Below are 25,790 nucleotides of genomic sequence, written 5' to 3' on the forward strand. Positions count from 1 at the left end.
ACAGTCATTGTCATTGTGGTCGGATAGGTCAGAGGTCGGGGAGCTGAGCCGGTACCACCGAGGCCCTGGGTTCAGATCCAGGTTACAGCCGCCTGTCATTAAACCGGGTTCTCAAGCGGACTGAGTTGATGATCTTGGCTTGATCACAAATAAAATAAAAACTCGCATTAAATTGGTTCTGCACTTAATGTGGCAAAACCCCAGCACTGAGCGTGCAATATATTGGTTTCGCCGTCATGCAACAAACGTTACTGTCTGCTACTGGGTGTGGAAAGTGCTGCCCTCCAACTGTGTGGACTGGAGGTCACTTGACGGGAGCTCCGTGGTATCCGCTTCCGTGGGCCGCTCGCCAAACACAGAGGGTCGAGCTGCTGTGTGACATTTACGAACGGACTCTTCCATCTCGTGACGTGATCCCGATGGCGCCTTTCGGGGGTGGATAAAATTGGGGAAAAGGTTTAAATAAACAATGTAAGGCCGCTCGCTCACTCGCTCACTGCACGCGCTGTCACTTGCTGTCGGGCCCAGCCGGCCGCAATGGATTCTCGGTTGAACAGCGCGGTGACCGCACCAGGACCGTTGTGCAGTCGACCGCCCGCATCACAATGTTCGCAGTGGCCAAATTCGTTCAAAAGATCCATAAGATCGTTTGAACAAATCGCCACCCCCTACTATGCCCGTTTGTGAAACACGGTTCATTTGTCAAAGCCCCCCCCCCCACTCCATTCCCCACCAGGCCAACCGCTATCATTCATGAAACACGTCGCTGCTAATCCGAGCGAAGCACCGAGTTAACGAAGAGCGGGCGGGCGGGCGAGCAGGCGAGCGGGCGGCCGAGCCACGCTGTCGAGCCACGCTGTCGAGCGGCTCATGGGGTACGATGGGGACGGCTGCCATGGCGGGGCGTCAATAATTAACGAGTGCCGTCACGCGCGGGGAGAGAGAAGAGCGTGGCGCGGCTCGCGGAGCGTGACTGTCTCGTGCTGCCCCCCTCGCAAATTACCGGAGGTTGCTGTCAACAACGGCAGTGACGGGGGCGGCAGCCACTGTGGTGGGTTTTTGTACGTAATTAACGGAGCCGGTCTCCAAACCGACGTTGACGCCGCCATAAAAATTGCTCTTAATTGAGCGAGCCTGTTGCACCTGAAGCAGAGTTAATTGCGTGGGGGCCCGTCGCGGCGTTCATCCCGGGGTTTTACTCGAAGACCGTGGCGCGCAGATTTTAATTGTGACCAATGGCTCCGATTAAATTCACCGCGGCCGAAATGTTTCTTAATTTGCCAAACGCTTTGAGGTTCTGGGCAGGGGGGCTTGGTGGTGGGGGGGGGGGTGCCGCTGTGCGTTCCCGCAGCCATGGGCGGCGGGCGTTCTCTTCATCATTATTATTAAGTCTCCTGCTTTAATTTTTAATGGCCGGCTTGGCGCAGCGCATTGGGATTATTCTTCCTTACGATCATCGTCCTAGTTTTTTTTCTTTCTTGAGTTTTTTTTCTTCTTTCTTTAGTTTTTTTTCTTTCTTTAGTTTTTTTACCCAGGCGATAAAACCTCGGATTCTCGCACGTTTTCCGTGAGCGTTTGGGGGGGGGGCTGTGATGCACAACCCAAGGAGGAGTTTAGAGAGAGCCACTTGGCTGTTCACAACGACGCCCTCTGCGTGTCAACCGACCGCGTGTCTCCAACACAGCAGAGGCTCGCCTCTGTTGGGCTGCCTTGCTGGCTTGTTCATTCTTAACTTGACCTCAACAAAGAGGTGGTGGTTGCGATAGTGGATATGCTGGATGTGACGGAGGTGACGGAGGTGGCGGTTGTGACACGGCTGGTGGTCGTGTTGCCCGCAGTGCTGGTGGACAACCTCAAGGTGAACCCGAGTGTCAAGTGGCAGTACTACAGCTCGGAGGAGGGCGTCTTCACCGTGTTCCCCGCTCACCGCTTCTCCTGCAAGGGGAACTACGAGCACCGCAGCCGGTACGGGAACCCCGCGGCACGACACCGATCTCGTCACCGTCGTCGACCATCGGCCGTGGTCAATCCGCTGCTGGATGAAGGCCTTTCGCGAACCGTCGCTGCCTCGCGATGCCTCGCGCCGCTGCCATCGTCCAATTTCCCAAAGCTCGTTTAAATAACCTCGCTCGTTTACACAAACCGATTAGATTTTTTTTTTTATTGTCAATTACACCTTGGTGCTGTTTGTGGGTTGCCGCTTGACGCTTTGGTGGGGTGAGCCGCTCGCGTTGCGCTCCGTTCCTCCGCTGCCACTCCGTCTCTATCCCCGACCATCGGCCAGCGTTCCTTCTGGCCGCGACAACTCCTGCCCAAGGCCCCGCTCGCGTTTCTCATCTGTTGGTATTGGAACGTCGGTCGCGGCCTCCAATCCACGCGTTCCTCCCTTTCTGTCGCTCGTCGCGATTGCGACGGTTGTGACGAAGGTTTGTCGGTTGTTGACTTTGTGACGGCCGTGGTGGTGACGGCGGTTGTGGCCGTTGCGGCGCTGCAGGCCGGTGTACGTGGCGACGGTGCGTCCCCAGTCGAAGCACGTGGTCATCCTCCTGGACATCGGCGCCTGGACCACGGAGGCCCAGCTGAGGATCGCTCGCGACGCCGCCACCACCGTCATCTCCACTCTCAACCACCATGACAAGGCAATGCCTCGCTCACTCACCAGCTCACTCGCACACTCGCAAGCTCACTCACACACTCACCAGCTCACTCACCAGCTCACTCACCAGCTCACTCACCAGCTCGCTCACTCACCAGCTCACTCGCAAGCTCACTCGCTCACCAGCTCACTCAGCCAGTCATTCACTTCCTCGATCCTCACATGCTTCCTTGCTCGGTCATGAGCTCAATTATTCATGTGCTTGGTCACACACTCACAAGCTCAATTACTCACCCTCTCATTCATTCGTTCGCTCACTCGTTAACTCGCTTACTCGCTCGCGAGCCTAGTTACTCAAGAGCTTAGTCACTCGCTCGGTAGCTCACCCAGTGCTCGCTCACTCACTCGGCCCGTCGATGTCTGTTATCCTTCGCTGGAAGAAGACTCGTCAGAAACAAGTCAAAGTGGTGGTTTTGTTTCTCTCAAGCGAGCCGCATCGAGGCGTTGCCCCTTTTCCGTCGGCAGAGCCTTGGGGGCGTGCGCTCTCGTCTCACTCGGCGTGTGTCGCCCCCGCAGCTCGGCGTGCTCGCAGTGTCGGACGCGGCCAAGGCCTGCCCGCTCGACTCCTGCTACCGCACGCTGCTGTCGCCCGTCACCGCGGAGACGAGGCGCAAGATGGCGGCGTTTGTCGCCGCGGCGAGACCCACGGACGCGCCTACCCAGCATGCACTGGGCTTCCGCCGCGCCTTCCAGCTGCTGGCGGCCACGCGGGAGCTGGGACGGACGCGGGGGGGGGCGGCACCACCAGGGTCCGTGACGACCGCGACTCGTTCGGGATTGCACCCCACACTCGCTCACTACACTCGCCGCACTCATCGCCCCCACTGGCGGACTTGTGGCTGCACAGAGACGGCTGCCGCCAGAGGTGCCCTTTTTGAATGTTGGAGATGTGATGCGAGGTGTATTGAGTTGCAAAGACATTTCAGCGCCACGTAAATGCAAAGATTTTAATTTTTACGACTGTCATCAGCCACAGAATTCACCACTCGAGCACCAATCGTAAACGCAGACTCTTAAAATTCCTCTTCGTGCAACTCAGTTCGAACCCGTCGCCTAGTACTGTGCCTCTTGGGTAGATCCCCAGCTCTAGGGCTTAAAAGCAGCGCGCATTAAACGGTGCTCGCAATTTATTTATTTTGCGTTTCAAAGACGGGCTGTTAGCTTTTAAGATAATGACGGGGCCCCCGCTGCCGCTGGCGTCGGGGGCGCTGGAGAGTGCCACAGGGCGCACCTCCTCGCAGCTGGAGACACGCTCAGGAAATGACCGCTTAGCAGAGCCGGCGAAAAGTAAACGCGTGACAGGGCGTCTTCTTCCATCGGCATGATTCGCAGACGCTCCGCGTTGCAATTATGTAGCGTGTGAGCACGCGTGCCTTGTGTGTGCGCGCGCCGCTCACGGGAGCGGTGGCGCAGCGGTTAGCGCGATGAAACCCAGCGACACGAGTTCGATTCCCGCTCAAGGCCAACATCGGTGACGAATATCTGAACCGGCCTCGCTCCTCGGCGTTTTGTTGATGATAAATCACTTTGTTGGCGATTTGTTTTTGGCGCTCGTGTTTCATTTGTAACTAAATTTAACGCCGGTGTGGTGTCCCTTCACGTTGCCCTTAGCAACGGCAGAGGTGGTGGACATGGTGATCGTGTACCTGTCGCCGGGGGTGACGGGAGCGTCGCCGGGCGACGACGAAAAGCGGCAGACGCTGGCGGTGGTCGCGACCGAGAACGCCGCTCTCAACAACTCCGTCATGATCCTCACCTACGCGCTCATGAACGGTACAGCGCGGCGCCCCCCCTCCCCCTGCCCCCGCGGTTACCACGGCGACGCGAAGGACCTCATCTCAAGTGCCGCCCCCTCCCTGGTGTTTGTGTTTGCGAGGGGCTCTTCATCCTGGGCTCTCCTCACGCCCGCCCCTCGTTTGTTTTGCGTGACTCCAGCGTTTGTACTGCCGAATGGTGCGAAACTAGTTCAGCCTACATACACTTGGACGTGGTGTACATGTCAATCCACTGCTGGATGAGGCCCCTTCCCCAGAACGTGTGGCCCACAAGGGTTGTGTGCAATGCAAGGCAATGTGGATTGCTTACACTGTCTGAATTCAACTGCATCCCACTCACCGATGGCATTATCCCCACTTGGTACTGTATTTTCTTTGATGTTGATGATGATGTTGTTGTTGTCGTCGTCCACGTTTGGCAGAAGCGACGATGGGGCTCCGCGAGCTGGCCTTCCTGCGCGACCTGGCCGAGCAGAACTCGGGGAAGCACGGCATCCCGGCGGATCGCCCGCCCTTCGACGACCGCCCCCGCGCCGCGCAGTTCCCGCAGGCCTCCTTCTCGGGGCCCCCGGCGGCGGCGCCCCTCCCGGCGGCGGCGTGGGGCCCCCCACTCGCCCCCGCGCCCAAGGGCACCATGATGGTGCTCAACCCGCTGAGCAACCTGGAGACGACGGTGGGCAGGTTCTACACGAACCTCCCCAACCGCATGGTGGACCGCGCCGTCGTCAGCCTGCCGCGACGGGACGACGTGGGCGACGGTGAGGACGACCGCGGGGCACAGCATCTCGTACCGGTGACGACCGTCCGAACCGGTCCCCGGGGGCCCGCCCCTGGGTCTACTCGGCCTCAAATGAGTACCGGCCTTCATAGGTGCTGCTCGCTAACAGCACTTGCCCCAACAGTCTGTTACAGGCTATACGGGGGATCTTTGTCTTTGTAGTAAGGGACACAGGTGGTGCTTTGGACAGTCATTTCAGTCAGTCGACCCATGGCACCTGCTGGGTCTGTCCCGTTAACTCCTGCCAGTAGCGAATGGTGGTTTTTGTGTGCAGTAGAGCTGCTGCTGCTGCGAGGTTTCACGCGATGATGGTTTACACTCCTTGACAAGCTCCGCAAGATATTGTGGTTCATTTGTGTCAAGTACTTTGTGTCTAATGCGTGCGACCTTATGACCTTTTCGTTCGGCAACTGGAAGCCAATGCGGTCTCAAGTCAGTTTTCATCAGAACGTATCCCGCGTGTGCGGCCGCCGTTCAAATGCGAGGAGGGTGCTGGGTCGGGGCCGTGCGGTGGTGAATGTGGGGTGGGGGGGGGGGGCGGTGGTGGCGGCACGGGTCTCCCCTGCCCGCCGCTGATGCTCTCGTGCGAGGTCTGAACCCCGTCCCGAGAGAGCACGGCGCGCGGCTCTGGGATGGTTGGGACGCGTTTGCCAAAGGCGCACTCTCCTCCCTCATCCTCATCTCCATCTTCATCCCTCCTCCTTTGCTTGCGTTCGTAACACAAATATACGCGAGACTAAAAGGGATGGCTGCCTCTTCTTTTTTTCTTAAAAAACAAATACGGATCCGCGTCCGTGCGACGTGTTGCAAGTTGGCGAGAAGAATTTACCGAGAGTAAATAAGATGCGGAACTTTTAACGGGGTGGTTTGGGTGGGGGCGGGTTATCCCTCGTAAAACACCCGGCGAGTTGATGGACACACAAAATGACGTCCCTTGATTTCACGCGGCTTTCCAGCGTCGTTCACGCTCGTCGAACGCTGGCTCGTGAACGCGATCCGCGGGCGGCCGCCGCCGCTTCAGTCGCGAGCGCTGTGGCCGGGACTGAACAAACTACGGCAGTTTTGTACCGTATTCGACGGAGTACGGGGCCATCCATTGAGTACGTACGCATGGAGGGGGGGTTAACCCAAATGTGTACGCTTGCGTATGCGGGGGGTCTACTGACAATGTACTTGCGCATAGGAAACGGGGGGGGTGGGGGGTGAAGCCTAAACACGTTACTATTAGTAATCCGTTTCTGCGTGGATTACATATCGCCCGTTCTACAGGATTCGGGGAGGGGGGGGTGTGCGTCAAGAGTACGTACGCAGGTGGGGGGGGGGGTGTAAAAAGTACGCGTGTGTACAGGGAGGGGGGGAGGGGTCAATATTTGCCAAATTTGTGCGTATGTACTAAATGGATGGCCCCCTACCCTGGGGTCAAAGTAAACTTCTGCTGAGCCACCAAAAGCCATAATAGCCATGTGACAATCGATATGCTGCTCTTGTGAAGGGGAGATCCCTCTGAAAGGCTGGTATCTAGGCCCAGTTTTTGGATTTTATCGAATGAGCCTAACACTCGGGAACACCATCCTCCGTGTATCCATGGACACGCACGAGACGCGGTGCTGGCTGGTTTTATTGTGCAGCCACTCAGCCCGGCTTCTGTTGTCCCAGCGGTAGAACGATCGGCTTGTCGTCGTCGGTAGGTGCCACGGTGGCGAGATGTCAACTACCTCGCCTGGTGTGTACAGGAGGTCGATCCCGACCCTGACGCCTGTATTTTTGGAGTTGGCGTGTTGTGAAGTATTTGGCTACTGCAACACATTTCCACGTGATAAGCCACTTTGTTGAGATATCATTTGTGGCCAGGTCGCTTCTGAAAAGAGCTGTGGAGCTCAGCCTTACCTAGTCAACTAAAAATAGTAAATCGTAGGTTGAGAGTTCAAATCCCGGTTAGTGGCTTTACCCAGCCCACTTTGTCGGGAGTTCTACTGCGATTTTCGTTTGGATAGACTCGTCTCCCACCATAGGAATGTGTAAATCTCCACCGCTGCTCATTCAAGCAGGAAATCACTTGTATATGTTTTCCCCATTTCACCAAGCTCGGGTTTTTTAGTTTTTTTGCGAGCGTGCGGCGTTGCCTGCAAGTGGGCGACCGTGCAACGCGCCGCTTCTCTTCGGCGGTTTCTCTGGCTCTCTTCTCTCTCTCTGTCTCTCTCCGGAAGCTGATTAACCTTCGTGTAGATTCCCGAGCCAGGCTGGTCTGTGCGTGTTCGTCCGCGATAACGAGATCAAAGCTCTGCGTGGGCGAGACGAGACGAAGGGGGGGGAACAAAAATTAACATTTTAAAGGGAATTTTTGAATTGCGCGCTGGAGTTGCCGCGGAGGGATGCAGGAGGGGCGATGGTTAGAAGTGGGGAGGATTTTTCGATTTAAAGCTTTCGTGACTGCAGGGATTCATCTTCTTGGTTCTTTCGGTAAAGTCGCGTAGAATGGAAATAATAAAATAATAATAAAATAATTAAAACAAAACATAATAAAATAATTCTCACGACGTCTCGACAGAATTATTTTTATTATGTTTTATTTTTATTATTTTATTATTTCCATTCTACGTGACTTTACCGAAAGAACCAAGAAGATGAGTGGGGAGGATGTTCGCGAGGCCTCCGTGTGTTTCTAGGTACGAGAGCTAACAAAACAAATAAATAGACGAGGAAGCAAACATCGTCGTTGCGCGTGGAGTCTGTAAGGCTTTGAGTTTGTCCGCAGAAGCGTTTTAATTCGCTGTGCGGAAGCTGACGGGCAGCTGTTGGAGCAAAACGTGTCTGTAAATTTGTAAATTGTCCGTTAACCTCTGGTTTTTGTTAGCTTGGTTTTGGCAACACATTTGTATAAACGTGTTCCTCATAACAACACAACTGCACACCAACGTTAAAAAAGTTTCCCTTGGATCGTCTTCTAAATAATAATCTTCGCTTTACAAAATCGCCTTTCGTATCAAAATATCTCAAAGCGCTGCTATCGTTTACTTATTTCATAATACTTCTTGGAAATTGTTTAACATTTAAAATTTCATTTCCTACCCTTTGTTCCCTCGTTAAGAATGATAGTTTGAATTCAAGTGATTGAGCATACATTGCCCGAGGAGTTTTAAGTCGCGAGTGTTTTTTGTTTGTTTTGAACAAGACGTGTACTACAGTGCATGCTGGAACGCGCGCGTACACGCACACCAGTGCTTATCGCTGGCGTCTCCACCGAGTGTCCACGTTCGTGTCGGCGGTGCAAACGTCAATCCGGCGTCGATTCAATTCTCGCGAGGACACGTTGAGCAAAATAAAACGCATATATATAAACCCGCTTCATTCGCTACGCCTGATCCTCGTGGATAAAGTTGCGGCCCCGCAAGTGCTCTCTCGCGCCACTGCCGGCGGAAGGGTCTCCACGAGATTGAGTTCTTGGAGAGAGACTGTTTGGTCTCCTCTTCCGCACGGTCCCAGGCGTCTTGGAAAGTGTGGGTTATCCCACCTCTTCCAAGACATTTCGGTCGGAGTGTAACAGTGGGCCAAACACCCTCCTGGAGTGCGCTTCTCTAGAGCTCCCTGTGTTCATTGGAGGCCCTTCCTCCAATACTAGCCGGTGATTACGGGGCTGCAGCTTGACCTTTATCCAATGAACGGACGTGGTTGAGTTGGTTTGTTTTTACGTGTGCCGGCCCACTCTGTGCACTGCATTGATATTCGTTACGGAGCGTGGTGTGTGGGTCCGCGTCGCGCCTTCCAGAGCGCCCCCTCGTGGGGGCCCGTGGCAACAGCGGTGACACGCGGGGCGAGCAATCGCAAGGCGCCCTCAAACGTGTCTCCTTGAATCCCTACGTTGACCGAATCTCATCTTTCCCGTGTGCGCGGCGGCGGCGGCGGCGGTGGCGGTGCAGGGCTCGTGATGACGCTCAGCAAGCCGTGCTACTTTGGGAACATGCTGCTGGGCGTCGTGGGCGTCGACCTGGCCCTGGCCGACGTGCTGGAGGACGTCACCTACTACCAGGACAACCCGGCCTCCTACGCCTTTCTCATCAACACCAAAGGTGACCGCCACCACCGCGGCACGCCGCCGCTTCCCGTAATTCCCTCTCCTCAAGCGGCCGCAGTGATGATCGCCGTGGTGCGGAACTGTAATATCCAACCCGAAACAACAAGGGGTTGTCTCGGGTTGGATCGTGTAAGTATAAATGTGTCATGTTCTTGGTTCTTTTGGTAAAGTCACGTAGAAGGGAAATAATAAAATAATATTAATATAAAAAATAAATATATTAATATTATTAAAATAAAATAAAAACATTTTTATATCAATATTATTTTATTATATCCCTTCTACGTGACTTTACCGAAAAAAACAAGAATATGAATCCCTGCAGTCACGAAAGCTTTAAATAAAAAATTTTAAATGTGTCGTTAACTGGCCACCATCCAACAGCCAATATAATGATAATGATGCTACGCTCCGTCGGCTTAACTCACAGTAGACCTTCAAGGACTGCCTGACGGCATTTGCAAGAAGAGTAGGCCACGGTGCGCTGGTGTCGTGGTCCAATTTGGCAAATTCGAACAATTACGCCGCACGTCACGTGAAACCTAAAAACCCCTTGCTCCGCCACCCCTCCCATTCCCTCTGCCTCTCATTTCCTCTCCACCCTCGACCCCCTGCCGCCCCCCCCCCTCCCCGCTTTCCCCCGCACCTCTTAAACGCGACCAGAATGGCACCGCCTCGTTAAACGTGTGGGCTTGGCAAACCCACAGAGGCGTGTGAAATGCTTCCAAGTTAAGCGGGGGGCCTGCTTTGCACGCCTCTCGAGAGTTCACGCGGAGGAGTGTGAGGGCAGTGGCGGGCAGAGGCGAGGCGGGCCGAGTGGTTTGACTGAACCTCTCTACCCTGCCCCCGTAGCGCCTTGACGTTTCGACCGTCTCGTGGGCACAAATCTCAATGCAATGATATTGTAAACGCTATCATTGGGTGGCCACCGTGTAAAACGTTATAGGCCGCAGGGCCACGTCGCGGGCATCAGAGGGGCAGGGCAGCAAATCCATCGTTGTACTGTACTTATGTATGCTCCCACGTCCCTGCTCTCTCCGCCTTGAACAACTTTAAACTCAACACTTTAGTCAATTCTAGATTTGAAGCTTTCGTGACTGCAAGGATTCATACTCTTAGTTCTTTCGGTAAAGTCACGTAGGTAAAAAATGAAATTAAAATTAATAAAAATAAACGTGACTTTAGTCAATCACACCGTGTGGCCTTAGAGTTTACTATCGACCAATGGCCCTTCCGCTTCATAGCACGTGGTCAGCGTTTTGTTATTTGTGCCCCAACGCCAATGCCGCAGCAACGCCAACTAATATTTTTAAACAACTCCCACCAGTTTGTTGTACCTCCCAGACGTAGCAACCCTGGCAGTGGTGATGTCACCGCCACGCGGTTAGAGCAGTGATGAGGTGGCGGCTTTTGTGATTCGCTTCGCCAAACCACGCATTGCATCGGTTCCTCAGCAGTGCCTGAACTACTCCCGTGGGCCTTGCCTTTGATCAGTGATTCTTAACCTGAGGTGCACGCCACACCCTGGGGGTGCAAGATGCCCTTTCTGGGGGTGCGAGACATGGCCAGATTTTTTTTGAAGGTAAATCATCGAAACACAAATTCAGCACGGGCACGTAAGCACAACTTAGTTTTATCAAACCCTATGTATTTATTAACATTACAAAAAAAAATTACGATTGACAATCAAACGGGTTCAAGGCTGCAGTAAAGGTTAAGAACCACTGCCTTAGACCGACTCCGGCCTTCAGTGAGTAACCCAGAGTGCAGTGTACACGGTGCTGTTTGTTGCTGACCGCTTGACGATTGGGGCCGCGTGGCTCCTTGCTCGGCGGGGCGGAGGCTGACCCGCTGCCGCCGCTGTGTCCACCGCGCAGGCTACACGGTGATGCACCCGTCGCTGGTGCGGCCCATCCAGCAGAGGGAGCCGCCACTCCACACGGACGTCCTGCACTACGAGAACGTGCCCGGCTTCGCGCTCGTGCGATACAACATGCTCAGGTGACACCCCCCCCCCCCCGCCTAGATCCGCCCCCAACCCCCCCACCTCGGCCATCTCCATCCTTTCGGTTGGGGGGCTGGGAGCCCGCACGCCTCTGCCAGATTTTCTCCGGGCTGCCCCTGAAGCCGGCCATTGGCTCGTTCTCGCCAAACCTTCGGCATGACCACAGAAACGTCGCCGATTTGGCTCCCCTGCCGTAGGGAGGGGAAAGAGCTGCTGCTGCTGCTGCTGCTGCCGTCGTCGCCCTTCCCCGACTGGGCCACTCGGATGGCGTCGTCCAGTCGGATAGGAGGCCGCAGTTGGCTTGATTCCGACAGCGAAAATCACAGGGAGGTTAGGAGCGCAAGCCACATAGCAGCAATACAACCCGGCATGGCGGTGACGTGGCTGGTATGCCGTGTCAGTGCAGCAAGTGGGGTTGCGAACCCATCCATCCGGGTTACATTTAAGCGTTTTACCCACTTGTATTCCGTGGTGGGGTTTCTCCCCACTGCAAAATTGTTTGTTTACAAATCGGTCAATCGTTGGTCGAGCCGCTGCTGGATAAAAACGAGCGTAGTAAACGAACGCCGGAGCCGCGCTGCCCTTGCCTGCTGTGACCCCCGGTGCGCCCGCGCGTCTGTCTGTGTGTGTGTGTCTGTGTGTGTGTGTCTGTGTGTGTGTGTCTGTGTGTGTGTGTCTGTGTGTGTGTGTCTGTGTGTGTGTGTCTGTGTGTCTGTGTGTGTGTGTGTGTGCGCTCCGAACCCCTGCTGCAGCCTCCCGCTGGGCAGCCAAACCATCACCGTGCCCGCCAACGCCTCGCTGTCGTGGCACGCCAGCCGACTGCGCGACACGGGCCGGACGGGCGCCTACAACGTCAGCTACGCCTGGAAGCTGGTACGTGTCGTCGTCATCGTCGTGATTGCTGTCGTCGTGATTGCCGTCGTTGAGCCGTGATCTGTCCACTGCTGGATGAAGGCTTTCCCATATCGTCGCTGCCTATCTCGATTTCGCGATCGCGATGGAACAATCCATCAGTCCAGCGTTTTCAGTTCACAAAAATATAAACTCAACGCGTTCATCGATAACAACGATGCCCTCTAAATGATAATATACAATAAATGGAAAATACATTTTAAAGATATTTTTTCCACACAAGGCCACAGATAGAGAGATTTAAAACACGGCATCGCGGTGGCTGGCGAGCGTTGGCGGGAGAGGTGACGCCGTGCTGACGACGCTTTGCGGTGGCCCCCGCCAGGTCCAGGACACGGCGTTCATCGCGTGCGTCGCCGTCGTGCAGCCGGCCGTGCCCACCAAGCACCTCAAGTCGCTGAGCGCGCCCCCCGGCGGCAAGCTGCTCTACCACCGCGTGGACCTGCTGAGCCCCCCCAACCTGTGCATGCACTTCCGCCAGCTGTCCACGCTCGGTACGGGGGACCGCTCGCCTGCACCGAGCCACGCAAATGACAGATAAAGATCTCCACCCCGTATAGCCTGAACAGACTGTTGGGGCAAGTGCTGTTAGCGAGCACAGAGCCACACACACTAAACCACACGCACCGAGCCGCACGCGGACACCGAGCCACGTGGAGATGGCCAGGGTCATCATTCAGTAGAGACAGAGAATTGGGGGTAAGCAGACTCAGGTCCCGCGTGTGAGCAGGAAAATTCCGGGATGAGCCAGGCCCCACGAGGTTTGAGGTGGGCACTCTGTGTGTGTGTGTGCGCGTCGGCGCAGAGAGCCCCACGGTGATGCTGTCTGCGGGGGGATTCTCGGACCCGTTTGAGCACCTGAGCCAGCCGGAGACGCGGCGCATGGCGGAGCACTACATGGCGTACCTGAGCGACAACACGCGGCTCATCGCCAACCCCGGCCTCAAGGTGACTAGCCGATCGCTCGATCACTCGCTCGATCACTCGCTCGATCACTCGCTCGATCACTCGCTCGATCACTCGCTCGATCACTCGCTCGATCACTCGCTCGATCACTCGCTCGATCACTCGCTCGATCACTCGCTCGATCACTCGCTCTCCCGCTCGCATGTTAATTCGCTCGCACGCACACGGAGAAGCTGGATTACTTTGTTAATGTATAATCAGTCACTGCTTGCTCGCTCGGTCACTTGTCCACTTGCTCGCCCGGCAACTCCCTCGCTCGCTCGTTGGCTTTCTTGCTCGATCGCTCTTCTCGCTCGCCGTGCGCCGCAGTCGCTGGTGCGGGCGGAGGTGATGGCCACGGGCCACGTGTCGGAAGAGTGGACCACGCAGATGGAGCTCAGCTCGCTGCACAACTACATCGTGCGGCGCTACGTGGCCACGCCCAGCGGCGTGCTGCGCGTCTACCCCGGCACGCTCATGGACAAGGCCTACCACCCCTCCCGCCAGCAGTGGTACGGCCCACTCCGCCAACACCCCCCGCCAAGCCCTCTGCAATCCGGAAGGTTTTAAATGGGGTTCAGGTGGAAGTGGGGGGGGGTCGCTTCTTCTCCCCCTGCTGCTCCTACGGTCTGAAATTATTTTCATCCCCAAGCTCCCCACCGCTGACTTGATCCCAACTCGGAGTGCGGATGAGGCTGCGTGCCCGAGCGTTCACCGTGCACTCCTGCGGGTGGTGGGGGGGTGGGGGTAGTGGAGGAAAGTAGTGCGTCGAGGCGAAGGCTTCAGGGAAGAAACTATCAACCCTAGAAGGCCGAGCGCTGATTATGACTGGACGTATGTTGAACTTTTTTCGCACCGTACGTAGTCAACCGGGCTATTCGGAGGTGCAGGCGTGTGATGACACAGTGCTTGCACGCCCCCGTCTCTGGCCACAGGTACCAGCAGGCCATCGCCAACCCTGGGCTCATCACGCTGTCGGGGCCCTACCTGGACATCGGTGGGGCCGGCTACGTGGTCACGCTCAGCCACACCATCCACGCCTCCAGGTGATTGACCCGCCCCCCCCCTCCCCCCCCCGTTGCCGGTGCCCCGGGGTGGGGGACACAACCAGGGGCTTTTGTAACCCCTGGGATTGGAGGGAGGGAGGGAGAGAGAGGGAGAGAGAGGGAGGGCGTGAGGGAGGGCGGGAGGGAGGGCGGGAGGGGGGGCGGGAGGTGGGGCGGGAGGGGGGGGCGGGAGGGAGGGGGGGCGGGAGGGGGGGGCGGGAGGGAGGGGGGGGCGGGAGGGGGGCCGGGAGGGAGGGAGGGAGGATAGGGAGGGGGGCAGGGAGGATAGGGAGGATAGGGAGGGGGGCAGGGATGGAGGCAGGGAGGGAGGATAGGGAGGGAGGGGTTTGACTGATCGATGCCACCCACAGCAACAAAGCGGAGCCGGGCCAGGTGGTGGCGGTGATGGGGATGGACTTCACTCTTCGCTACTTCTACAAGGTCCTCACCGACTTCATCCCCGCATGCAAGGCCGGGGCTGCCGGCAGGATCCGGTAACGGAGCCCCCACGCACATCATCTCCCTCACCGCCGCCGTGGTCAGAGCACGGGGCAACGTCTTCCGACATCGTAGCGATGTCGCAAGTTTAGTTTACGATAAGATTTCGAAAAAACTGGGAGTAAGTTCGAGTTACGTGACGTAGGGCGTTACGAGAAAATATTCCGGTACATCGATCGTACCTGACTTATAATTATCATAATTGGTGACAACATTTCAAATTTATATAGTTAACATCGATAACAATTGGTACGTAGGCAAGCCACACGTGGGGTGATCACATCATGCCCTCAACAATGCACTGCGAGCTCTGTGGTGTCTTGGTGTGGAACTCCCGAGTCCCTTTGGAGCGCCGCGATCCGTTCCACGCTTCACCAAAGGTCTCTGCTCCCCCCGGCTCCCCCCGCCTGCAACGGCAGATGCTTCATCATGGAGGACAAGGGCTACCTGGTGGCGCACCCCACCCTGGTGGACCCGCGGGGCCACGCGCCCGTGGAGCAGCAGCACATCACGCACAAGGTGGGAAGGTCGTCGCGTCACACCGCCATGCCCCGTCCCATCTCCCTGTCATGTCCCGCCCTGTTCCGTTTCCCCCGTCCCATCGCCCCGTCCCGTTGCGCCATCCCGTCGCGCAGTGAATCGGGGGGGGGGGGGGGGCAGATGGTGGGGGCCGTCACTTTTTGCACAAACGTAGAATATATTAATCGCCCGATCATTCCTATGGCGTCGCCCTGCCAAGCAGTGGAGAGCGCTCTGTGGGGCTCAGTGTGGGTCTCGGTGAATATACGGGTCTCCGTGTCAGCCCACGGGTCTCTTGTGTCAACCCATACTGTGTCAGCCTACGGGTCTCTGGGGAATTGTGTGTGATGACCACTCGATGCGACTGGGTTATCAAATGATGCGCTCTTATTGTGCCGTGAAAACAAATCGGTGATGCTAACGTTTTGCTACCTCCTCTTGGTACAGCAAGACCGCCCGAGATGGCGACGCTTATGTCACGTAGGCCGTGTCGGCGTTTGAGAGCGAGTGGATCGCAGAGGCCCGAGAGAAACGTCACGATGACAAAGAAACGTTCACCTCTCAACGCATTTTCCCACCGGGTCTGGAATACCCCAGAATGTTCTTGTGCCTGCGGGTCTAGAATCGGACTACTCGATTCAACGAGGACCCATGTAATGAGACCAGGAACAAGACCTGTATGTATGTATGTTGAACTTGAACTTTGTGCGCACCATACGTAGCCAACCACCCTAATCGGAAGTGCGGGGGGAAGGACAACAAACCAACCGCAAAAGCAGTTTTAAAGAAATGAGTCTTCGATCCAGATAATGATTTAAAAGTGCCGTAGCTCCAGCGGCTTCCTGATATCGGAAGGAAGGGCAATCGGAGCCGCTCGTTGTAACAACAACGTCTGATACCCGGAGCATGGAGGGAACTACATGGAGCGAGCGCGCGGCTGTCCTCATCGTCCTCATTGTCGTCACTGTCATCATCATTACTGTCGTCATCGTCACTGTCGTCATCATCACTGTCGTCATCGTCGTCATCGTCTTTGGCCCTGTGGATGATCGCCACGCACGCGCGCTCTGTGTCCCAGGAGCCGCTCGTCGCCAACGACATCCTGAACCACCCGATGTTCGTCAGGAAGAGGCTGTGCAACAGCTTCAGCGACCGCACCGTGCAGCGCATGTATCAGTTCAACACCAGCCTGCAGGTGAGAGCAGTCGACCATCCAGCACGCACGCACACACGCACCTCCGCCTGTGTGCGTCTGTGTGCACGCGCGTATGTTATTTGCCGGGCCGGCTTTCATAGGTGCTCGCTGCCAGCACTTGCCTCAACAGTCTCTTAGAGGCTATCGACTCAGCCTTAAATGAGTACCCAGTGTAAATATCAGCTAAATCATAATTTCGAGGATTAAAGGCGATGGCGATGCCATTGATGATGTCGCTAGAGAGCTCTGGCCCGGCGAGAGTTCAGAAGTTTGGCTCCCTCGGACGTTGCCGTGATCACTGGGCGCCGCCGCCGCCGTTGCCACCGCCCACCGCCAATGTCGCGCTAACCGTGCCGCGGTGGCGCGCAGGGCGAGCTGACGAACCTGGTGCACGGCAGCCACTGCTCGCGCTACCGCCTGGCACGCGTTCCTGGCACCAACGCGTTCGTGGCGCTGCTCAACGAGACGTGCGACTCGCTGGCGTTCTGCGCCTGCAGCATGGTCGACCGCCTCTGCCTCAACTGCCACCGGTAACCGCCGCTCGCCGCCACGCCGATAAACGTTACTCGCTAACACGCCGGTAACCACTGCTTGCCGCCACACCGGCTCTCGCCACGTCTCGGCGCACCGCGTCCTCCACCCGCTGCGACGTCCACCCTCTCTCTCTCTCATCGTGACCTCCCTCTCTCGCCGCTATCCTCACCTCCGCTCGCCAATCGCCTGACCTCGACTCGATGCAAATTCGACTCGCCCACGGCTTGTGCCTCACGCCCCACGGCACCTGATCATCGCAACCACCACTCGCCAAGACGCTCGCACGCCACTACCGCTCGCCACCTCCACCCCCAGCGGCTCTGCGTTACGACACGCAGGTCCATCTTGACTTTTATTTGCGCACGAGGGAAATGATGATGACGGTGGTGGATAAGCCGGGATTGATCTGGCCAGGCCAGGCTTGGGGGGGTCGGGGGGGGGCTGCTCTCATGCCCAGCCCAGTGGCCAGCGTTGCAAGGCAGCGTTGGCCCCCCGCTCGCCTTCGGGGAGGGCGAGTTGTTGTGGGTGACGCGCGTTGGCGACGTGCGCACGTGGTGTGTCCGCAGGATGGAGCAGAACGAGTGCGAGTGCCCTTGCGAGTGCCCCCTGGAGGTCGACGAGTGCACGGGAAACCTCACCAACGCCGAGAACCGGTGAGGAGAACCGCCCCACGCCGCGGGGGCGTTTGTGCCGGCCTCGCACACGCACAGCACATGCGTGTGGCACATGTGGTACGTGCACGCTCGTGTCATGCGCTCGTATGCCGCTATTGAGCTTTGTGCAAAACCACGGATTTAACAGAAAGTGCCAGAAAGAACTGCGTTGTGATCGTTGAGCAACTGTTACCAACCAACGGGCAGCAATGAGACAGAGAGACATCTGTAGGTACAACGTTACGCTTGCCAGTGCACGGACAGCGTGCGCCCACACGCAGGGCAACCGTCAGCAGGGTGGTGTGGTGCATTCTACTCCTCGGCAGCAGCACACTCGCCCCACCTCTAGCCACAATCAACCAACTGCAGCCATTGAGTGTCACACCGGTCCTCCCGTTGAGCCTGGGCCTAGCCCACCGGCCATTCGTGTGGTTACCCCCCCGAGCGAACTTAGGCGACCATCCACGAGCACCAACCCTCACCGGCAAGCCCACCGTCCGCCGGCACGCGCCGATCGTGCCGTCGCTGAAGCGCGTTTCCCCCCTCGCGCGCAGCGGCTTGCTTTTTTTTTCCCCTCCGGGCGCTTCGGTTTCTTTCCCGCGCGTGCAATCACTCGTTAATTTATTGGCTGTGAAAACGTCAAAATATACAGAGGCTGCGGGTAGGGGTTTCGGTCGGTTGGTGGACGCGAGGACCGGGCGCTGCCCGGCTGGCTGCCTCGTCGGCGATTGCGAGCAGCGGTTTTTGCACGCGCGACGACGCTGTGCATCATCATTGCGATTGAAACCAACTCGCCAGCCAGCCCACTGCTGGACACACTAGCCCTCGAACTTATCCTCACCCCAAGCTCTAACCTCTTCGGCAGTACTCGGCCGAGTAACGCACCCCCTTCACTCTCCGTTTGCTTTTGAGAGTTTTGTTTCTGCAAAGCGCGCACTTCTTCGGGAGCCCGCTTGAAGTGCTGCCCCCCTCCCCCCCCCCCCCACCAATGTGTTCCGAGTTAAGCTGCTGTGGCCATTTTACCTCCTTGCACAGGGGGGCCCCGACTTAGCACCGAGATGGCTCTGACAGTGGCGGCGGCGGCACGGCTTCGCGCTCGCCGTAGAGATTTATTTTTTGTTGTTGGCAGCGTTTGGGCAGGCACGTGCCCAGTTTTATCAACGGAGTAGAGAGCTGCGCTCGGCGATTTTAATTTTGTAACAGCCCCGAACGTTTTGCAACGAACGCTGCAATTAAAAAACGAAGCTCCGTCGTGAGTGAGATGGATTTGACAGCGGCGCAACAGCGGAATGCGTTACCAATGCATAACAACGGATGCCAGCACAGTTGTGGCCTTCGGGTCGTTATTAAAAACACGTGTTTTTTTTTTTTTACGAAATCCGTGACTCCGGTTGCAGCGGTTCCCCAACCCTGGTGGATGTGTGAGAACCCACCGTCGGTACCATTCCAATGGACCGTTGTGCCACGCAGTCGGAGATGTCTGGTGTTTTGTGCAGCGAGCCTTGGTGTCTGCTACAATCCACGGATTGCATCCTCTACTACCTTGTGGCCACACATGTTAGGAACCAATCCCTGAGCCCCCTCCGCCCCCTCCCCCCTCACCGTCAGGCAAAATTATCTCCTCATTGTGGATGTTTATTCCGGCTTCTTGGACCTTGTCCCGAGGGTGCCTGACAAAACGCCCCGTCTCTCATTGCTAAATTCTGATCCGAGTAATCGTTTTCGAGTTCGCCGGCGAGCGAGGTTTAAGCAACGCGAATAACCGGCGCGTCTCTGCAACGCTTGTGCACGCGGCAGTTTAATTAGTTTGGGTAGTGGAAGGGGCACCAGCGACACGAGTGTACGTGGCCTAGCGCCAAACATCTTATGCATCGCGCCATAATCCTGTAGAATAGTGTGACCCGCATGCGCATGTCTAGATTAATATTTATTGGTCAATCGTTGCATAGATTGTCCAGCATCGTGATTGATCACTTGAGTACAAAAATGTACGGCTTTCGATTGGGGAGGATGTGTTGCATGGGCAGGAACTTGAGTTGAGTTGCTGGCCACGGCTACCATCACTGGCGAACAATATCTTTCACCGGGCGTTTGTGATAAAAAGAGCTTCATAGCTCATCGGATTCCACCCGTCTAAATAAAGATTCTGTTTCTGATTAACCGGTCCTGGGAGCCCCTCCCTCACGCTTTACCAACAGAGTGGTGGAAGTACAGTCAAACGACTCCGATGAGACCGGCACTCACAATGAGGGAGTTCATAATCAACGATTTTGGGTTTAGATCGCGTAATTTATAAATGTGTCGTAACCCTCCACCACCCGATGATGCTGGATGCAATTACCAGCGAAACGTCGTACTCAAAAATTGTAAATGTTGTGGTTTCATGCTTCAACACACCGGTGGGCTAAAGCAGTGAACTATTTGTCTTTTGTCAGCGTGACACTTTTTTACTCATTGGCCGTCTCGGGTGGTGGAGGGTTACGACACATTTATAAATAACGCGATCTAAACCCAAAAACGTTGATTATGAATAATATTGGTCGCGAAAGCCTACTTGTTAAAATGAGGGAGTTCTTAATCCAGCAGTGGATTGAGAATGGCTGCACGTTGTACGTGACACAATTACAGCAAGAATGTTGGAAGCTGTTGCCATATGTGCGCCGTTCATGCTCGCGCCACTCCCCCCCTCGGTTCCCCCTCTCCGCCCCCCCCCCCCCGGTTCCCCCTCTCCGCCCCCCCCCGTCCCAGCAACCCCAGCTGTGAAGTCACACAGGAAACGCTGAGCCTGGCCACCTTTGACCCCGCGCTGCAGGAGACGCTTCCCCAGTGCATCAACACGCGCTGCAGCCAGCGCCACACCAAGAGGTAGCGCCGCGCCCGTCAAGAGCGGCGACGCACCGAGCGCGGACGCGTGCTGTGTTTCCCGTGTGCGTGTGTGCGTGGCCACGTTTAACGTGTGTGTACGTATGCGTGACTGTGTCAAGGGAATTCACGTTTGAATTTCGTGTGCGTGTGTCTGTTTGCGAGTGGGTAGTGGTAGTGCAACAGTTGGCGCACTGCGCTACGATTCCAGCGATCAGATTTTGATCCCCGCTGCCAAACACCCGTGATGATCATCTGAAGCGGTCGAGGGCTCAATTAGTATTTTGTGCACTGTGTAAGCATCACCACATGGAGACAAAGTCAGGCGGGTGTGATGTTGGCCATTCACCAACTTATATGCCATGCCAGGCCTTCATAGGTGTTGCTCACTAACAGCACTTTCCCCGAGAGCCTATTGAGGCTATGCATGTATTTTGAACTTCTTTTGCACCGTACGTAGCCAGCCGTGCTAATCGGAGGTGCAGTCGGGAAGGACCACAAACTAAGCACAAAAAACAGTTCTAAAGAAATTAGTTTTCAATCGGGATTATTTAAAAGTGCATAGCTCCAGTGGCTTCCTAATATCGGAAGGAAGAGCGTTCCAGACGGCCGCAGAAGCGCATCTGAAAGCGCGCGATGCGTTGTTCGATGACTAGTCAGAAGCCCACTGCTGTCGCTGCGAGGATGACCGGATTTGACGTGATGATGCTTTCTGCTCCTTGACGACATCGGCAATTCACTGCGGTTAATTTGTGGCGCGCACTTTGTGCGTAATTGCTGCGACCTCATAATATACGGCGGGGTGTGGATCTTTGTTGTTGGCGGCAGTGACTGCTTCGGCGTGCTGGACTGCGAGTGGTGCACGGTGGACTCGGACGGGGGCACGGCGCTCGACGCGCCGTACTGCGCCCCCCAAAAGGACTGCTTCGGCGGCGTCGTGGGCGCCCGCAGCCCCTACGCCGAAGGGAAAGGTGGTGAGTGGGCCCGTGACGATTCTTCCTCGTGGGAACCAACACGACCGGGAAATTACTGGACCGGGAAACGGACTTGACCGCATAGTGACTCTGCCAGAAACAGACTTGGCCGGAAAGTGACTGGGCCAGAACCGGACCCGACATTGCCACAGCCCCGCTCGCTCAGGCAAGCCGATCGGCTCCCGCGGCGCAATCCGAGGCGGGGCTGCGTTTTTCCCGTCGCGACCCAGCTCTGGCCACGGCTGGCCGTGGTGGCGCCGTGGTGGTTTAGGTCCCGTGGGATCTGCGACTTTGCCGGGTCTAAAAAATGCCTCCTCCTTCGGAGAGTCGTCAATGAGCGTGTTTACGAAACGCTTGTCGACGGCCATCCATTGCGTCTGTGTGTCTGGGGCGCGAGGCTGAGCGGCCGCGGTGTGTGTGTGTGTCTCCCCCGGGGCAGCCGTGGAGGACGCCGGGGCCCTGGGGGCCGTGAAGAGCGCCCCCGTGGGGCCCGTGGCCGGGGGCATCATGGGCGTCGTCATGGTGGTGGTGCTGGGCATCTACGCCTACCGCCATCAGAAGCAGCGGCAGCGGCACCAGCACATGTCCCCGCTCGCCACGCAGGGTCAGTGCACCTCTCCTCCGCCGCACCGTCGCCATAACGACTATGACCACAACAACGACAGGAGGGTTCATGTGATGATAATAATAATTGTATTCATCTTTTTGGTTCTTTCGGTAAAGTCGTCCTCAGGTGAAGAACAGGGCTGTCTTTCCGACAGCCCTGTTCTTCACCTGAGGATGGCTGCTTGCGTTGTGGCCGAAACGTCTAGAGAATTGTATTTTATTATGTTTTATTTTATTATTTCCCTTTTACGTGACTTTACCGAAAGAACCAAGAAGATGAATCCCTGCAGTCACGAAAGCTTTAAATCGAAATAATTGTATTGTGAAGTGCCTTGCTTCTTGCAGCAGACACTCGGCATGATGACAGCTCGTGAAACCAGACGCTAATAGACTGCTAAATAATCGAATAAATGCGAAAACCATTTTTTCTTAATCAACCAAAAGTCGAACGAAACGGGAAGTGCGTGGATAAGATGTAAGACGAACTTGAAAATGTCCACAGGGGGGAGATCCTGAGATTTCGCCGGAGAGTGTTCCAGATTCGGCGAGGGGTACTGCCTACTACACGGCAAAGGAGCTCGGTCGCTCATAGGCCGAAGCCTCCATGACCCGAGAACGCAGAGATCTGAATCCCACTCCACAGGCCTTTTAGGAGATTTGAGGGGACGTGTGTGTGTGGGGTGTTGCAGCATTTTACTCCCAGAGTGAAGGCGCAAGTTCATAGCCCCACAGAATAACGACGGTAATTAAAATAACCTTGCGAGGCTGGCGAAGAGGCCGGACCGAACCGACGTAGGCGGAGAGAGGGGACCTCTAGGGTTTTAGAGACGTGGCCTCTAGGCGTGACGGGAACATCCCGGGGGGAGAGGAACCATGTCGATGTTTGGTCAAGTCGAAGGAAAGCGAGAGACTTAAGCTGGACAGACAGCGTTGCGAAATGTAACCGGGAAGACCGTACACCGAGCTAATGGGTAAAGGCGCAGCCCTGCAATTGCCGTCTCCAGTCCGCTGCTGGAGGAAGGGCCTGCACAAGAGGGGCGGGGGAGCTCTTGGTGTTTTTGGCCTACTCGTTGACGCTGGTCAGACGTCTCGGAAGGCGTGGGGACTAGGCCGCACTCGGGACGCTCGTGAATAACGGCTGGCCGCTATGGCCGTGCGGCTGCGTTCGTGCGTTGTGCGCAGAGATGTCCGTGCGGATGTCGAACATCGACACGGAGCGCGACGAGGACAGCCACGAGGACCGCGGCATCAGTGAGTAGCGTTGCCCCCCCCCGCGCCACGCGCCGCCAGCGTCCCTCTGCGCCCGTCCTCGGTTGGGGTCCGCGCGTTGACGACCCGTGGGGGAGGGGCCGTCGTCCAGCAGCTGTTTGATGATAATGGCTGGTGATGGTGAGCCTGCCGAGACGGGGGGGGGGCGGGTGGGAAGTGTTTTTATATCAAGGTGGCACACGGCAACTATTGAGCCGGGCGAATCTTACGGGGGAGCTCGCAGATCCTGAGCGCGAGCCAACAGAATTCACGAGAACACGACGATGGCAGCATCCCACTCGCTCGCAGCACCTGCGCCCAGCAGGATGTGTGGTTACACAATGTTTGCGTGGTGTGTCTGCATGGTGGTGTCACTGTGCGTGTCACCATGTCACTGTGCGTGTGTGTATCACAGTGTCACTGCGTGTGAGTGTATATGTGTGCCAATGTCACCCTGTCACTGCGTGTGTGTCAGTGTCACTGTGTGTGTGTGTGTTAATCTCACCGTGTGTGTGTGTGTGTGTTAGTGTCACCGTGTGTGTGTGTGTTAGTGTCACCGTGTGTGTGTGTGTGTTGGTGTCACCATGTCACTGTGTGTGTGTTCACCGTGTCACTGTGTGTGTGTGTTCATCGTGTCACTGTGTGTGTCCGTGTGGTGCAGTGGGCCACACTCGCTTCATCGCCGCCGTCATGGAGCGGAGGGCCCACAGTCCCGATCGGCGGCGCCGCTACTGGGGACGTTCGGGCACCGAGAGCGATCACGGTGCCACCTGCTCGCCCGCTCGCCCGCTCACCCGCACCGCCACCACCACTTGCCTTGCTCGCCCACCCTGGTCACCCACCAGCCTTGCTCACTCGTCCAGCGTGCGCCACCACGCCTCGCCCCCTACACCACCACCACACCCTCTACACCGCCACCGCACCCCACCCACTACACCACCGCCGACCACCACCACCTCACCCTCTACACCGCCACCAGCACCACCACACCCTCTACACCATCACCACCATCACCAGACCCTCTCCCCCGTCACCACCATCGCCACACCCCACGCTCCACCGTGCGTACCACTCCGCTCAAGCACACTCCCACGCCTCACCATTCCCCTCCGGGCCATGCTGCGAGAGCTGGTGCTCGCCACCGTGTTCATCAGGCGCCCGCCCGCCCCCCGCCAGAGGGCGCTTGTTCAATCTGGCACAGCTCTTCCCCACGCCTGCAAGCGGCAGCGATCTGGGGGGAGAAAGCGGCGGCCTAATTCGTTGACGGGGGAAAACCTGACTGTGAGCGACCAAAGCAAGTGTGCGCACAGATTGCCGAGCGCGACCGTGGCGCGCACGGTGCCGTGGATGGCTCGCTGATTGCGCCGTGTCTCCGTGCCGCAGGTTACAGCACCATGAGCCCGCAGGAGGACAGCGAGAACCCGCCCTGCGGCCTCGACCCGCTGCCTCCCATCGGCCTGCGCCTGCCCTCCTCGGGTCGCCGCGGCGACCACCCCGCCGGTCGCTGCGACGACGCCGGCCGTTGCCGTGGAGCGCAGCATCACGCCCAGCAGCAGCAGCAGCACCAGCTGCAGCAGCAGCAGCAACAGCAGCAGCAGCAGCAGCTTCAGCAGCAAAACGAGGAGTCGTCTCGTTACCGCGACGACGAGGAGCTGGAGCCGGACACCCCGCCGCAGACGGCCGCCCTCCTCGCTAAACCGTGGGGGGGGGGGCGGCGGCGGCGGCGGTCGTCCGCCGAGGCACGGAGGCGGCCACCACCACTTGCACCACCACGGGCCGGGCTCGTCCTCCCGCCACGGCCACTGCCTGCAGGCGGCCGTCACGGTGCACGCCGAGTGCTGACGGTCGCCCCCGGTCGTCTGGCCCGCGCGGCCACCGGTTGGCCCGTCGGGGGGCCGCTGCGCGACCTCCGACCCGCGCTGCCGGGGTCTCTCGGAGCCCTTCGCGCGACGAGGGCGGCAGTGGGAAATCGGCGGTGCGGGGGTGGGACCGCTCCGCTCGTCGACCTGCGGTACGCGACGTGTTTGGGGGAGGGGTGGGGGGTTTGAAGGTGAGGAGGCCGGAACGCAGCGCGGCATCCGAATCGGTGCCGCCACCCGTTGCGCCCGGCGCTGCCGTTCCCCTCTCCCTGCCTGCGTGGCATCGTCGCCCATTTAGTGACGTGCGGGCACGCTCGGGGGAGGAGGGGGGGCGCCTCGCCGTCGAACGCCTGGCCGAAGGCCGTTGACGGTGGGGGAATCCTCCGGCGTGCAACGGTCCTCCGGTGGCCCCACGGCTCAAAGTCACCGAACGAATGCAAAACAACAGAGCTGTCCGTGGTGCCGTGTGCGGACATCGACGAAGGTCGCTTTGAAAATGTGAAATTGTTCTTTGTTGGTAGGCGGCGGAGGTACGCGCGTGGTGGCGGTGGTGGTATTATCTGTGGACGCGATACGATTATGATGTTGTCGTCGTCAACGAGTGTTTAAACGTCTCCGGATATGAAGTCGAGTTTTTGATGTAGGATAACAAA

At 57.3% G+C, this 25,790-nt stretch overlaps 1 protein-coding gene across 1 annotated transcript in view; it reads left to right on the forward strand.

Moving 5' to 3' along the window:
• CACHD1 (cache domain containing 1) overlaps positions 1 to 25,234 on the forward strand; it is a 50,961-nt gene extending 25,727 nt beyond the window's left edge. The window contains 25 exon segments of the mRNA XM_078876917.1: positions 1,839 to 1,965; positions 2,495 to 2,639; positions 3,173 to 3,385; positions 3,387 to 3,405; positions 4,268 to 4,429; positions 4,854 to 5,189; positions 9,127 to 9,276; positions 11,159 to 11,282; positions 12,039 to 12,159; positions 12,524 to 12,692; positions 13,004 to 13,146; positions 13,474 to 13,655; positions 14,079 to 14,189; positions 14,561 to 14,683; positions 15,107 to 15,206; positions 16,285 to 16,401; positions 16,771 to 16,931; positions 17,502 to 17,588; positions 20,337 to 20,453; positions 21,279 to 21,424; positions 21,864 to 22,028; positions 23,213 to 23,281; positions 23,940 to 24,041; positions 24,662 to 24,981; positions 24,983 to 25,234. Coding sequence (XP_078733043.1) covers positions 1,839 to 1,965; positions 2,495 to 2,639; positions 3,173 to 3,385; positions 3,387 to 3,405; positions 4,268 to 4,429; positions 4,854 to 5,189; positions 9,127 to 9,276; positions 11,159 to 11,282; positions 12,039 to 12,159; positions 12,524 to 12,692; positions 13,004 to 13,146; positions 13,474 to 13,655; positions 14,079 to 14,189; positions 14,561 to 14,683; positions 15,107 to 15,206; positions 16,285 to 16,401; positions 16,771 to 16,931; positions 17,502 to 17,588; positions 20,337 to 20,453; positions 21,279 to 21,424; positions 21,864 to 22,028; positions 23,213 to 23,281; positions 23,940 to 24,041; positions 24,662 to 24,981; positions 24,983 to 25,120 — 3,647 coding nt within the window. The 3' untranslated portion in view covers positions 25,121 to 25,234.
• The last annotated feature ends 556 nt before the right edge of the window (positions 25,235 to 25,790 follow it).

Source organism: Lampetra fluviatilis, chromosome 46 (assembly GCF_964198595.1).
Source record: "Lampetra fluviatilis chromosome 46, kcLamFluv1.1, whole genome shotgun sequence".
In the NCBI taxonomy this organism is placed as follows: domain Eukaryota; kingdom Metazoa; phylum Chordata; class Hyperoartia; order Petromyzontiformes; family Petromyzontidae; genus Lampetra; species Lampetra fluviatilis.